At 32.9% G+C, this 14,220-nt stretch overlaps 1 protein-coding gene, 2 long non-coding RNA genes and 1 pseudogene across 4 annotated transcripts; 2 read left to right on the forward strand and 2 right to left on the reverse strand.

Moving 5' to 3' along the window:
• Positions 1 to 632: 632 nt before the first annotated feature.
• Positions 633 to 1,647, reverse strand: LOC104717656 (non-specific lipid transfer protein GPI-anchored 24). Its single transcript, XM_010435267.3, has 3 exons — positions 1,255 to 1,647; positions 1,110 to 1,148; positions 633 to 901 (listed from the first exon to the last, which is right to left on the reverse strand). Exons 1-3 carry the CDS (start codon positions 1,604 to 1,606, stop codon positions 807 to 809), a joined length of 486 nt encoding a protein of 161 aa, XP_010433569.1. The 5' UTR covers positions 1,607 to 1,647; the 3' UTR covers positions 633 to 806.
• Positions 1,648 to 5,396: 3,749 nt separating this feature from the next.
• Positions 5,397 to 7,558, reverse strand: LOC104717648 (uncharacterized). Its single transcript, XR_756280.2, has 4 exons — positions 7,253 to 7,558; positions 6,968 to 7,131; positions 6,030 to 6,091; positions 5,397 to 5,639 (listed from the first exon to the last, which is right to left on the reverse strand). It is a non-coding gene; the product is annotated as an uncharacterized LOC104717648 (long non-coding RNA).
• LOC147948684 (uncharacterized) lies at positions 6,030 to 6,738 on the forward strand. Its single transcript, XR_015579672.1, has 2 exons — positions 6,030 to 6,155; positions 6,274 to 6,738. It is a non-coding gene; the product is annotated as an uncharacterized LOC147948684 (long non-coding RNA).
• Positions 7,559 to 8,305: 747 nt separating the features above from the next.
• LOC147948685 (F-box protein At4g00893-like) lies at positions 8,306 to 10,211 on the forward strand (annotated as a pseudogene). The gene is made up of 2 exons (XR_015579670.1): positions 8,306 to 8,406; positions 8,879 to 10,211. The product of XR_015579670.1 is annotated as an F-box protein At4g00893-like (transcript).
• The last annotated feature ends 4,009 nt before the right edge of the window (positions 10,212 to 14,220 follow it).

A 14,220-nucleotide genomic window follows, 5' to 3' on the forward strand; every position in this document is an offset into this window, starting at 1 on the left:
TTTTTCTTACTATTTTTTAATGTGATTATCTTTATTGATAACATAAACAAATCCGATCATTCTTTTGTCTAAACCGAATATAAAAAAATCAAATACAAAATTGGTAGAATATAGATATTGAATGTTGATAACATTTCTAAAAAGAAAAATACATTTACAAACATAACTTCATATATTATAAAGCAAATTTAGTTTTTGAAATTAAACCCCGCACGTACGTGCGGGTCCGAATCTAGTTAAATATAAAAAAGTGTCGATATCGTAATTTACGTGGTGGAATCAGCTGTCACAAAACAACGATTTGTTTTTATATCTAATTGCAATTTGAAGCAATTTCTCTTTGTGGAAATCACACATGCAAACTATATAGCTTTGAGTTGCAACCACTATGGACTAGCCAAGTCTCTCATATTTTATACTTTCTCTGCTTCAAACTATAAGATGTTTTAACTTAAAATCATGCACATTATAACTTTTGTAGAAATATCTCTGTCTATATCTATATCTATGAACGTTTATTCAAAATAACAAAATTGGTGAAATCAGAACTTCTTCATTCTCACAACATTGTTACGATTTTGTGACTGATAAAATGCTTCTCTATCTTTGTTTTATGCATTGGTGAAACAATATTGACGACAAAAAGTCAAAAACAATATTGAAGCCAAAAACATTCAAAATAGTAAATGTAAAAAACAGACAACCAAAATAAAAATCCATGGAATCGAACCAAAATCCAAACATAACTCTCACATAATGTGGTTACGATCGTGATCAAGACTATCAAGTCCAAAGAAATTAAGATTTTAATAAAACATCGCACAGATCGTGATCAAGACGATACCGACCAAGCCTTTTCCCGCGAGTTTGCTTGCAGCATCCTTATCAGATTCGGTTGGTACTAGAAATGGCAAATCAAATATCTTTAGTTAAAAATTTGTCAACTTAAGAAAAGATATTGCAATGTAGTCGTTCGATTTTAGTAAAAACAAAATTGCTTAACATTTTCCTCATAATGATTACGATTAACACTGAAAAATATATAATAATCATAATTTGTTACGATATATTCATGTAACTGGTATTTAACATATAAGAATTGTTCCTACCTGGACTTGGTGCTTTCGTCTGTGGCAAAGGAGCTTGAGCTAGTTAACATAAAAAAGAAATGAGATTTTTAAGTCACATACGAAAAATGAACCGACATATTGCTATCTCGTGCATAATCTATAAAGACTGTAACCGAAACGTTACCAGTAGTTTTGGAACACAAGTTTGGATCGGCGGTGAGTCCACAAGTTTGGGAGAAAAGAGCGTTGAAGGTGGTGACATTGAAAGGGACAAACAACATAGGGCTTTTGATAAATTTGCAAAGACAAGATAGCTGCGTGTTCACTGCAGTCTCTATGGCAGTGCAGCATTCCGGCGGCGGAGTTCCTCCCTGAATAATTGCTGGAGCACAAACAGCTAAACCCGCAGTACAGTTCATTACCTCGTTGATTGCAGGACTAGGAGCCAAGGGAATATGTGGTCCCTGACCTGAAACAGTCGTGGCTGCCATCATCAGTGTGGCTAAGAGGAAGATCACGGCGGTTATTTGAGCCATTATGAATCGTCAGAGGATCTTTAATTTAATTCGTTTGTGGTATTTTCTTAACTAGTATTTTATATACAAAACACAACCATTAAAACTTTAGTTTTAATTCACATTATGATATACACCCTCATTGACATAGTTTATTCGTGGACTTTTGTAACCGAATGACTTATTCAGTTCGTAATGTAAGATAATTCTTTATGCACGAAACATTTTATTAGGACCTAACGGTCAATGTTTGATCTGAATTTTCTTTTTGAGTTTTTCAGTTTCGAAAAGAAAAAGTTCAAATTTTAAATTAATCTAATACATAAATTTGGTATTGTGTTGGTTCTTTGGCTCAAATTTTTGGATTTTAAAATATACAAAATTAGTTCCAAAGTTTCAGTTTGATTTTTCGTTAAAAAATAAAAATATTATTCGTTTTTAAAATACAACTTGTTCGATTTATTTTAATCCAATTTATATCTTAGTACTTTATCATAACAACGAAAAAAAGAAAAAAAAATTGTCGTTAAACTCGGTCTATCCTTGACTGCAAGTTGATCAAATGGAGAAAAAACAAAAATAATAACCAGCAAATAAATTCTCTTTAGAAAGATAACATGAATTTGCCTGAATATAATATAAGATATCGAGAGAGTATCATTATGCACGTCGAAAATGGTCACTCTGATAGTTTACTACGCCGGCATGTCATGATATTAGACTTATTAGTTGATGCTATATGTATGAAGAACATATGAATAAATAATATAATTAATAATAATTGTTGGTGAATACATGATGTTAATTTAGGGGTCTTATATGTTTTTAGTAAATAACTTTTAAAATCTACTATGAATTAGAAGGGCAGCTTTTTTTTTTTTTCTGAAGAGGGAGGAGTAGGATCCTACTTGGGATTACCGGAGTGTTTTAAAGGCTCAAAACAAGCTTTGCTTGCTTTTATTGGAGATAAACTGCAGAACAGGCTTCTGGGCTGGTATGCAAAATCTTTGTCGCTGGAAGGCAAAGAAATTTTGTTGAAATCTATCGCCATGGACTTACCAGTATATGTGATGTCTTGTTTTCGTTAAAGACAAAATTTGTGTAGAAAAATTACAAGTGCCATGCGTGAATTTTAGTAGAGCAATTGTAAGAAGATTGCTTGGGTGACGTGGAGTAAGATGTGTAAATCAAAGACTGAAAAAGGTCTGGGTTTTAAGGATTTGGGTGATTTCAATCAAGCACTGCTTGCTAAATAAGCGTGGCACCTTTCTAACTGTTAGAATTTGGAGAGAATGAGCTGCAAGATACACTCTACTCCAATATAAACTCACAAGAACACTTAAAGTGGAATTTGTGTGTTATGTGTAAAGCCTTTAAGATACAACTCAATGAGAATGTTCTTAAGATAAAGAAGGAGTTATACATGCCAATATAAGTTGTGTATACTCAAGAATAAGTATGAGAGGCAACAACACTCTCACACCAAAGATAACCCAATAACCCTTTAGAATAGTTTAGAGAATATTGTAGAGAATCAAATGAAAGAAAGGTGGAGACCAAGCATTGCCAAAGCTTGGTCTCTCCATGAGATTATCAAGACTAGATTCTACCCATTTGAGTGTAAAGAGACGAGTTTAGTAAAGGGAAAAACTCCCCATTGGAGAGCTTTTGGTACATACTAATAAGTTGATCTTGATAAGGATGGAGAACTACCCAAACTATAGAGGCTTTAGCAACGCTATTACAGTTTCTATGGCCAGTAAAATCAGACGCAGAGGGAACTAGAAGGGTTGTACTCGATGCTCTACTAGGGGGTCTAAAAAACTTCAGACTCAGATATGTAACAAAAATAAATCGAGGAGCTCTATCTACCAGGGTTCGCAAGTGTGATTTGGGCTCAAACCTGGATTGAGAAGAATTAATTTTGGTTTGGTTTGTGGATTCAAACTGCAGCGGGTGAAGCGGAAGATCGATGAGATTAAGAGCAGCACCACGAACTGAAATGGCCAGAGGTGTAGGAGGAGGTAAAGGAGTTGCCAGGGTTAAAGCTTTTCCAGTCACCATCTCGCTCAGATCCGGCGTCAAGACAGAGATCCCTTCCGACATCAACCAAGTAGAACACTTGGTGATTGGGGATGAACCCAAGGAGACAGGAGGTGATAAGGATGACTTCGAGTGGATCCGGTAAGATAGACGACAAGCAGGAACCATAGGGCACTCCGAGATCTCAGATTTGTCGTCGAAAGGCTGGGGTCTTGAGAGAATCACCTCACCAAGAAGACCCACCAGATGAGCTGAAGGGGAGAAGAGGAATTGAAGTTGTAGCAGAGCCGGAGTAACTTGGGGAACCGGTGAACCTCCGGTGGGTTCGAAAGCAGTCCAGAACAGAGTGTGGTAAAGAGGAGAGGATGGCTGTGGCAGAGCAAAGTCCCAGCGGCGCTGATCTGATTCGACGCCGCCGGGAAGAGAAGTCTCGAAGATTGTGCTAGAAAGAAACGGCTAGGGCGAACCTGTTTTTTTTTTTTTTTATTAAAAACTTTACTCTCAGCTTTTTTGTACAGTTTTTTTATACAACTTTTTTGTACAACTCTTTCTTACAGCTTTGCTCTATTCTGTAACAGCTTACAGTTTTTCTATACAACTTTGAGTAAGTTACCAATCAGACTCTATATTTACTTAGATATTTTTGAACATATGTGCCATACTGCCATGTGTCATGTGCCATTAACTTTACATCAAGTTTTTAAAGGTTTTTGTACATAAAGTTGGTCAAGGTTTGGTTGGAATTTTTATTTGGACAACGTTTGTAATTGTCTTCTTCTTCTTAAGTATAGATCTTGGTTTTCTTATTAAGTATAGATCTTAGTTAGAATCTTATATTCTTGTAATTGTTTATTTATAAATCTCCTCATCCTATTTGTATTTTATATTCTCTCATCCTTAATGCGTACAATGGTTAGGTAGAATATATAAAAAATATATTTCAGTATCGTTAGATTTGCATCTTTTTTTTAAAAAAAAATCTCAATCGCAATCATCCGCAACCGCAAACGCTTGAGAAAAACCACTTTTGAAATTCAGTAATTTCAAACGGTCAAAAGCGATTGAAAACGATTTGCGTGATTGACACCAATCACCAGCAACCGCTACCTCTCACAAACGCTAACTAATCAACACTTAAGTTCCACACGACACCTACAAAAATCAGTGGTTCTGTACCTTTATATTATTATTTTTTCCTCAAATGAAATATATATTGATTAAGATGGATCATTACATTGAGAGTTTCTTAGCCAAAGAGGCTTCAATACAGAATTAATGTAATATGTAGAATCAATACAACCAAATTTTGCTAGAGCATGAGCTACACTATTACATTCTCTCTTTGTAAAAGTAAAGGAAACTTTTTGTAATTTGGATGCCCAAAGATTAATATCTCGAATGAGATTTGTTAAAGAAGCATTCTGTGTTTGTCTATTAACTATTTTGATTAAAACTTCACAGTCTCCTTCGAAAACCAGTGAATGATAACCCCTGATTCAGGCCTACTGAATCGCAGCTAAAAGTCCTTTTGTTTCCACTTCTAAGGGAGATCCTACTGAACTTAGTCTTGTTGCTCTCCATACAAGTACTTCTCCTCGATTGTTTCTGAAGATCCATCCACTTGTTGCTTGTTGTGTATGATAATCGAAACTTGCATCAAAATTGTATTTAATAGTTGGATGTGTTGCCATGTTGGAGGTAGCCAAGTGATTTTGTTCGTTCTTGGGATCGGTAGTGGAGTTGCTAAGTGTTAAAAGCTAGGAATCCATTCTGTACTTTTATCTTTATTATAGTAAAAGAGAAGTACAACTTGCATTTCAGACGAAAATGCCCCTCTCGAAATTAGACTGAAGTCAAGTCATTAAGGTTAAATGAGACATTTCAATATTATGGGTCGGGTTTTAAATTAGAAATAACCCGGCAATTATTAATCGGATATTGTAACAGAATTATCACTTTCTCGACGGACCTACTAATGGCTCCCGTCAAACGAATAATGGACTATTATGGGCTGCAAAGAAAAGGGATGCAAATAAGTTAGTCTATATTCTTATAATCTTATTATCAAGTCAAACGATTAAATACATTGATTACGCTATTCAATCTCATAACTTAAATTACTTAAATTATTTAATTTGACAGATATCAATCTTTTAATAATATTCTAAAATCTTACTAAGACGCATTTTTAGTTTTGTAATATATTCCTAATTCAAAATCTGATTCAACTTCTATCCTTAACTACTCCTACAATATATATATAGTCATTGTTAAGAATATATTACCTAATTAACTACGAAGATTTCGATCCCACATTACGAATATACCCTAAATTATACTATCAATACGTGACGACTTCCTATAAATACGATGATACTAATCGAAGGTTCAATCATCATACCTTCTTAACTTTCTCCGTTCTGTATTCTTTCAAGCCTTCTTCAATGGCAGCCGCTCTCGTGCCTATCACAGATTTACAGTACATTAAACCATTCAAAACAGGCTAGAGAATTCAAGTAAACCAATTGTGAGTCTATAGAAATATAATATAGATGAGCTACTCTTTCTTATTATTATTATTATTCATATATAATATAGATGATCTACAAGTTTTCTAATTTGTACTTCAACAATTTATTTGTTAGGTTACCAAAAGAGGTCTTAGTATGACATGTTCTTGAAAATAAGCCAGAAGAAGAATTGGCTCTCCGACTACTTTCTTCTGCTTCCACAAAAGAGAATCATTTAGATGTGTTCTTAAAAACACAAAAGTACTAAAACTAAATCGATTCAACTGATTAAAACTGTTTATATTATTCTTTTGTTTTGGTAAAAAAAACTGTTTATATTCTAAAAATATATATTTTAAAACCTCTATTTAGTCGTCTCTAAAGTCACAAGTACTAAAGATCATCTTTCTTATACGGGAGAAAATTTTGATGTCTTTTACAAAGAGGTCCTTCAAAGTGGTAGATGCTTGGAACAAGGTAAATCACTCTTTACTTTGGAAATGATTTTTTATTTTTCCATTCATATTGTAACTCTGGTTTATAGTTGTCCTAATCTCAGGTTACGACTGAGATAGTTTGAATACAAGACAATTTCTTTTTTTTCAGCAGTTGTTCAAATTCGGTCATCCATCTAAAACTTGCATGTGTATGTTCATATACGATGGAATATCTTTCAATTAAATGCTCTAATCTAAAGCTCAAATATTCTCTTCTATCTTAAGTGAAAGTGTTTTTGTTTGTTTCACTAATACTTTCGATATTATTAAGTGAATGTTTCATAATAAGAATACTAATAACTATATAGCATCAAAAGAATTAAATAACTGACCTTTTTATAGTGCTTCCATTGAAAGAGTTGACTGTAGAGAGTCTGTTTATTCCAGATTTTCCAAGAACTATAGCTTCCCAAGAACTCACTTGCCACATTAATTTAACTGTTTTTTTTTGTTATAATCTTCTGTACTGTTTTCAAAACTTCTCAATTTGTATATCCTGGAATTGAACAAAACAATATGAATGGTAATTAGATTCATATAAACGCTGTACACAAAGAGTATACCTATAAAATCGAAACAATCTAAAAAAAAGCAATTCGAAATCATAATCAACTTACCAAGGCGATTGAATTAGTTAGTCCGTTCGATAAACTAATGGGTCAAAACTGAATTCTCCGACTGATAAACACCAAATAGATTTAACTAATTGCAGCTTCTCTCCTTTTCGGATTTAATACTTTACAGAAAATAGATTTGGTGGATTAATGAAGTAGTGAATTTGATTATACGGTGTAATTCGAGAATCAAAACTCTAATTTAGGGATTTGAGGTCGAGAGAATGAAAGATGGTCGTTCAAAACGATGGAAGATGTTTTTTGGTGAGGAAGAAGAAGTGAAAAAAAAAGTTTGTTTGTTCGGATATCAAGACGGAGGAAAAAAAAATTTGACCAAAAAGGCCAACGAAGCCTAAATCGGAAATGTCTCCAAATTTAGACCCAAACCCAATATTTTATACAAACACCATTTTAAATATATAGCCCAATCTTATTTACTTACAAGTTAGTATAATATATTTTAAAAAAACGCAATTAAAATTCATAAACTAAAAATTCAGTATATATAAACTAGCCATGGACGTTCGGTTTAATCGGGTCATTCAGATCAGGTTATTTGGTTTAAGGAAAATTCGGTTTTCTCATTGTAAAACCGAATAGACCCAAATGTCGGTTTTCTAAAAATTCCACCGAATAAACCCACCACCGGATGTCGGTTTAACAATAAAAAATTTGTATACTTTTTGACAATAAATAAATTATTATTTAATTATATTTATATCCCATCAGATTATATGCTTCACTCTCTTTTGTTCCTTTTAATTGTATAAAATTCATATTTTCTCCAATATAAACGATTACTCTATCGACAAAATTATTCTAACAATATCAGAATATTCCCCTGCGCTGTAGCACGGATCCGATTCTAGTTATTTATAAAATCAGTATTGTACTTATAAAATGCCCACCACGTCAGCAGTAACGTACATAGCTAGTGATTCGTTTGTTTCGTCACACGTACGACTCGCAAATAATCAGGTTTTTTTGAAGTAATATAAAAGGGTTACGAGTGGACTTGGCGAATTTTCTCGAAGCAATTTTTTTTTTATGTAGCAAAGTTCCCTTTATGGCGGCTCGTTGGAGAAATTTTCAATTTCTTCGTTCCTCTCTTCATCGTCGTCTATCACTATGCCCGACCAGAATGGGAGGTTTAACTCGTGAGTTTCTCTTTTTCTTTGTAATAGATTTAGAACCGGATATATAGAAAAGTTCATGTCTTTTTATTTTGTAGCTGGTTTTGTGACGGAAGATATAAACCCTAAGCAGTTTAGGCTATATGAATGTTTCCTTGGAAATTGTCAGATCTAATAGGACCGACCTGACGTGTTCTAGTGTTCTTAAGTTTTGTAATAATTAAAGATTATGTATACCGAAAATGTAACAGAAAATCACTAGAATGTTTTAAGATTTTGTAGAACAAACAGATTTAATAGGAACACCATAGCTGTCTGTCAGATTTATCATTATTATATCTGATGCATCTCATTGCAATTCGTGGTAATAGAATCCTCCCACAACATCATAACACTGAGATTCATATGACTGTAAATTGTAATTTGCATTTGTTAACTTATGAGTCTTAGAAATGCAAAAAGTTCACTATTTTGTTGATCCAAAACTCTTTCACAGGTCAAACGGAGATGTGAAGCGATTCGGTTACATTGTGAGCAAGAATCAGAACAAGGAAGCAGAGAATCCAAGTTTTGCTGACCTGACATTATGTCTCTTGGAAGTAATAATATCTCAGCTCGACTTAAAAGATAATATTCGTGCATCTGCTGTCTGCAAAACATGGCGCGAAGCCGGTCTATATGTCCGGAAGGTAGACAAGCCTCCTTGGCTTATGTACTTACCAAAACGTGGAAACTTGTTCGAACTCTATGATCCATTGCAGCAGAAGATGTACACACTGAATTTACCCCAGTTAGCTAAATCCACGGTGTGTTACTCAAGAGATGGATGGTTACTAATGCGCAAACCCACTTCAAACGAAATGTTCTTCTTCAACCCGTTTACTCGTAAGCTCATTAACTTACCAAAATATGCGTTATCATATGATGCAATCGCTTTCTCTTGCGCACCTACATCAGGTACTTGCGTATTGCTGGCTTTTAAGCATGTTAGGTATGGTGTGGTCACTGCAAGCACTTGTCATCCTGAAGCACCTGAATGGGTTACTGAGGATTTATATTTCCATCTTAGCTATGGCAGTGATATACTTAAGCACAGCAATATTGTCTATGCCAAACGTCGGTTCTATTGCCTTGATGGTAAAGGAAGCTTATATTACTTTGAACCTTCCTCTCGGGAATGGCGTTATAGTTATTTATTTTCACGGCAATGTCCCTACTTATATAACTACCAATATGAGCGGAAGAAGAAGAGAATTTTCTTGGCTGTGCGGAAAGGAGTGTTCTTCAAGATGTTTACATGCGGTGGTGAGAAACCGATTGTGTACAAATTAGACGGTTTTCCATTGGGAGGAGATCAATAGTGGTACAATTGATGGATTGACAATATTTACGAGCCTTTATTCCTCTGAGATGAGACTCAATCTCCCATGGATGAGGAACAGTGTTTACTTTCCGAGGCTTCGGTTTAATGTCAAGCGTTGTGTATCGTATTCGTTTGATGAAGAGAGGTATTATCCGCGTAAGCAGTGGCAAGAACAGGAGGATTTATGTCCTCTTGAGAATCTTTGGATCAGGCCACCGAAGAAAGCTTTAGACTACATGTGAAGATTAAAAAAAAAAAACAAATGGGAAAGCTTTTCCAACACCTTAGGTTACGGTGGAACCGTGGAAGAGTAAGATCATCTCAATTATCTTAGGGCTTAACTTTTTGGTTATGGTTTAAGACTTTAAGCTTTATCTTTCTTTATTAAGGTCTTTTGCATCTTCGGATTCTGTTTTTTTTTTTTGGATAAAGACTCTTTGGAGTTCAGGATGCTCTTGTTCAACCCTTTTCCCGTGAGCTCTTGTCCAAGTCATCAAGTGTGAGCTTTCTTTTCGAGAGATTACATTAAGTTGTCCTCCTATATTGAGATGTTGATTGGTTCTCCCGCAAATATTGTGTTTGCAGGTGGTAGTGGTTGCTAGGGATTGGTACCAATCACACAAACCGTTCACAATCGCTCCCAACCACTTGGAACATTTGCGAGAGGTAGCGGTTGCTAGGGACTGGTACCAATTACACAAAATATTCCCAATCGGTCCCAACCGCTTGAAGCCTCTGAATTCCAAATGGTTGCGGGAGATTTTGGTTGGATATATATATATATATATATATATATATATATATATATATTTAACTTAAAACAAATCAATGATAATGAAATATATTTTTTTATATCTCTACTTAACTATTTTACCCATTAAAGATGTAAGAAAATAAAGTATGAATTCGATTGAACAGATTATAAAAAAAAACTACAAGAAAATAAAATTCTAATTAATAATAATCCGGAAAATTTGATGTAAATTTAATGGCACATTGCACATAAGTTCAAAAAAATCTAAACAAATATAACATTTCATCAAAAATTTAAGAAAATAAGATTATTTATGAAAAATATTAAAACAAATCACCAGTGACTCTTCTCAACTTTCGCTTGATCATTCATACCATGCAATTGTAGCCCCAAGGAACTGCATCACAAAAATTGTTATGTGAGAAAGAAAACTAAACATATGTCTCTTCCAAACATCAAGTACATTGGTCTTTCATAATTAATTTACCTTGGTCTTGTAATTCAATGTGAGGAACTTATTGAGTGTGTGAGATTTAAGAGAGAGGATCCACGATCTAAAGCATATATTTTTTCATTTATCACGTTACTTGATTATATTTTTGGTGAAAATGTGTAAAGTAATAAGTATTTCAATATGGAATTTATTTGTTTTTTTGAATAATTATTTTAGTATTTTTTAGTGAATTTTAACTATAAATCAAGTTTAATAAGTTTTTTGGTGTTTTAAAACATTTATATAATTATATATTATATTTATTATGTTTTAACCGCTATTGCACCTGCTGGTGCACCAGTCGTAAAACTCTCCAAACGCACCCATTTTAATACGCTAAACCAGTCATTCAAAACGCTTAATAACGCTTGAAACCGCAACCACCTGCTTCCGCAATCTCCCGCAGCCGCAACCGCTGCATTTAAACCAGTCATGCACTGAATAATTGTGTCATGGTAGCATAAAACAACTAGTATGACTAATAAGAAATAAACAACTTTTTTTTATATAATCCGAGATTCTTAACAAAAATGATGTCGAATATAATCTTTTGCGAATATGTGTTTATTACATAGCAGTTAACTTGATCATATTATTACATGATCCAAAAAAGTTTAGCTTTTACTTTTGGCTTAGACCATCTCCAATGTGTATCTCAAATTTTTTACTTTAAAATAGAGTATTGTAACTCTAAAATAAAACATAGATTTTATTCAATGTAACACTCTTTTTTTATTCTAAAATAAAGTTAATATAATAATTAAAGTTAAATATAGAGCAATCCTATCATTTACTATATTTAAGAGTAAGATATATAGTTTAATTGGAGCAAATATTATGTTAGTATGTATCAAACTTTTTTCTACTTGATATGTTGATTTTGCTATATGGTTGATAGAAGAAAAAGATGAGTCAAAAGTGTGACACTATAACTCACTAGATATATCATGGTCAAATAATTGATAGTACCTAATTATAATACAACAATGCAAAATAATATATATAAGTAATTATGAAAATCGTGAAGTAACCTTAGTCCATTGGTCAGTGATAAGTTCAACTGTAAAAGACACCATCACATCAAAGATTGAGTTTTGCCCCTATAAATGTAGAGATTTGGATAATAGACCGGTATGTTGTGGCCCAAAAAAATTGTAAAAAATCTTATACTTGGAAAGAAAAAGGAAAATAGATGTTTGATGGAGAAAAATAAATAATTATAAAATAGCTATTTGACGGGGAAAAAATGAATAATTAGAAAAAGTATATCTTATTATATAAAGTTTTGTTTTCAATATTACTCATTAACATTATTGTGACACGTGTCAATTGTATCATTAAGATGTTGACACATGTCAATTCTAAATTTATCAAAACCTATTCTAAAAATGGTATAGAAAACTAAAAAAAAAGGAAAACCTAATTTTATTGAAATTATTTTTAAGAAAAAAACTTAATTTTATTGGAAATTTTAAATTCTTAAAAATGAGTACAATTTTATTTTTTCTGTCAAAAATGTACTAGAAATTTAATAATTTTAATTTTTAAGTCTAAACCTTCTTACAGATCCCTATGAATGTTAGGATTTGACTACTTGGTCGGTATGTTGTGGTCGAATGTTGACAAAAGAAATTTCAACCTTGAGATATTTCACATACATTAATAAGATACGTGACATGCTATTAATTGATTATATTAAAATATGTATATTTTTTTTTGAAAAGCAAAATGTAAAAAAAATAATAATTAGAAATCTATATAACTAGGTGAGGACCCAAACGATGTGCGGGTTTGAAGTTTAATAAATTAAATTTAGAAAATATATTAAAATTTGTTGTACGTTATTTATAAATTTTATTTTTGTTATAATATATTGATTTATATCTATTTACAAATATTTTAAGTATGTTACTATTAAAAGTGTATTTTTTTACACCTAAATATTTTATATGTTACAAATATATTCTTTAACACCACCTAGAAAATGTCTATATGAACACATTAAGCCAACTATTTTACTTTCACTCTGCATAGTTTTTTTAATTACTATTTGTTGGCTCAAAAAATATTTCGAATAAAAAATATATATTACATAATATACTAATCAATGATGTATCATCACAATAATGTTGGACCACCATGGAGAAAACCTCGACTCCGCCCTCATCCTTTATAGAGAGAACCTTGCGTCCAACCTCCTCCACCATGGAGAGAACCTTGGTTCCGCCTTCCACCCTCGGAGAGATAACCTTGCCTTCACCTTCCTCCCTTGGGGAGATAACCTTGTGTTCAACCTTCTCCACCATAGAGAGAACCTCGGCTCTACCTTCCTCTTTTGTGGCTTTTTTTAATCTCAAAATGGCTTGCTCCGACAACCAATGAAAGTAATCACCTTTTTCTAACGTCAAAAAATCTTTTGATAGTAACTAATGTTAAATTTCCCAATGTATCGTAAAAGTGTCTTCGACACACTATGATGTAACATCTGTCTCTGTAACGCCTCAACCGCCACCTTGCTTAGTGATCCTATGTCCACTCTCAGTCCATGGGGCCATTTTTCTAAGTGGGGCGTACATCTATTCTCTGCCCGTGGATCCATCCATATTCGATGCTTGGTTTGTTACGTCTGAGAGACTTTAAAAACTTGTTTACCGACTCTACAAATCAAGATTATATTTTCCTGTGTTTTGTCATCACTCGCACAGTTCCGACAATCGCTTCCAGGAAGGTCACCCATCATAAAGTTCTCTCAGGACCCTTGACCGAAAAAATAATTGCATTTTGGTGACATATGTGGCCAAATCAATTCTTTTAAACCTTTCCGCAAACCAGGATGTCACAGTCTTTTAGCTCATGTGGATCTATCAATAACGATTTATGTTTTTCCAATCTATATATCTATGTTTGTTGTAAGATTGTGTTTGGTTAGCTTATTTTATCTATCTATTAGGTTGATGAGTAACTACTCGTTATCTCAATTTAGGATTGAATGAATAATGGTAACAATTATGTTTGCAAAAAAAAAAAAAGGGTTTATGACCAACCAATCAAGATTGAAAAATTAGAAAAAAATCAATTTGACATAATTAAAGAAACAATAGAAAATTATAGTAGTATATGAATCTCATATAATTCAAAGATGAAAATATAAATGAAATAAAAAAATCTAAAAATACTACAATAAATTTTAAAATATAGTATTAAGAAAACAAAACGCATATATTAATC

The sequence above is a fragment of the Camelina sativa genome, chromosome 2, assembly GCF_030686135.1.
Source record: "Camelina sativa cultivar CO46 ecotype springtype chromosome 2, ASM3068613v1".
Lineage (NCBI taxonomy): Eukaryota > Viridiplantae > Streptophyta > Magnoliopsida > Brassicales > Brassicaceae > Camelina > Camelina sativa.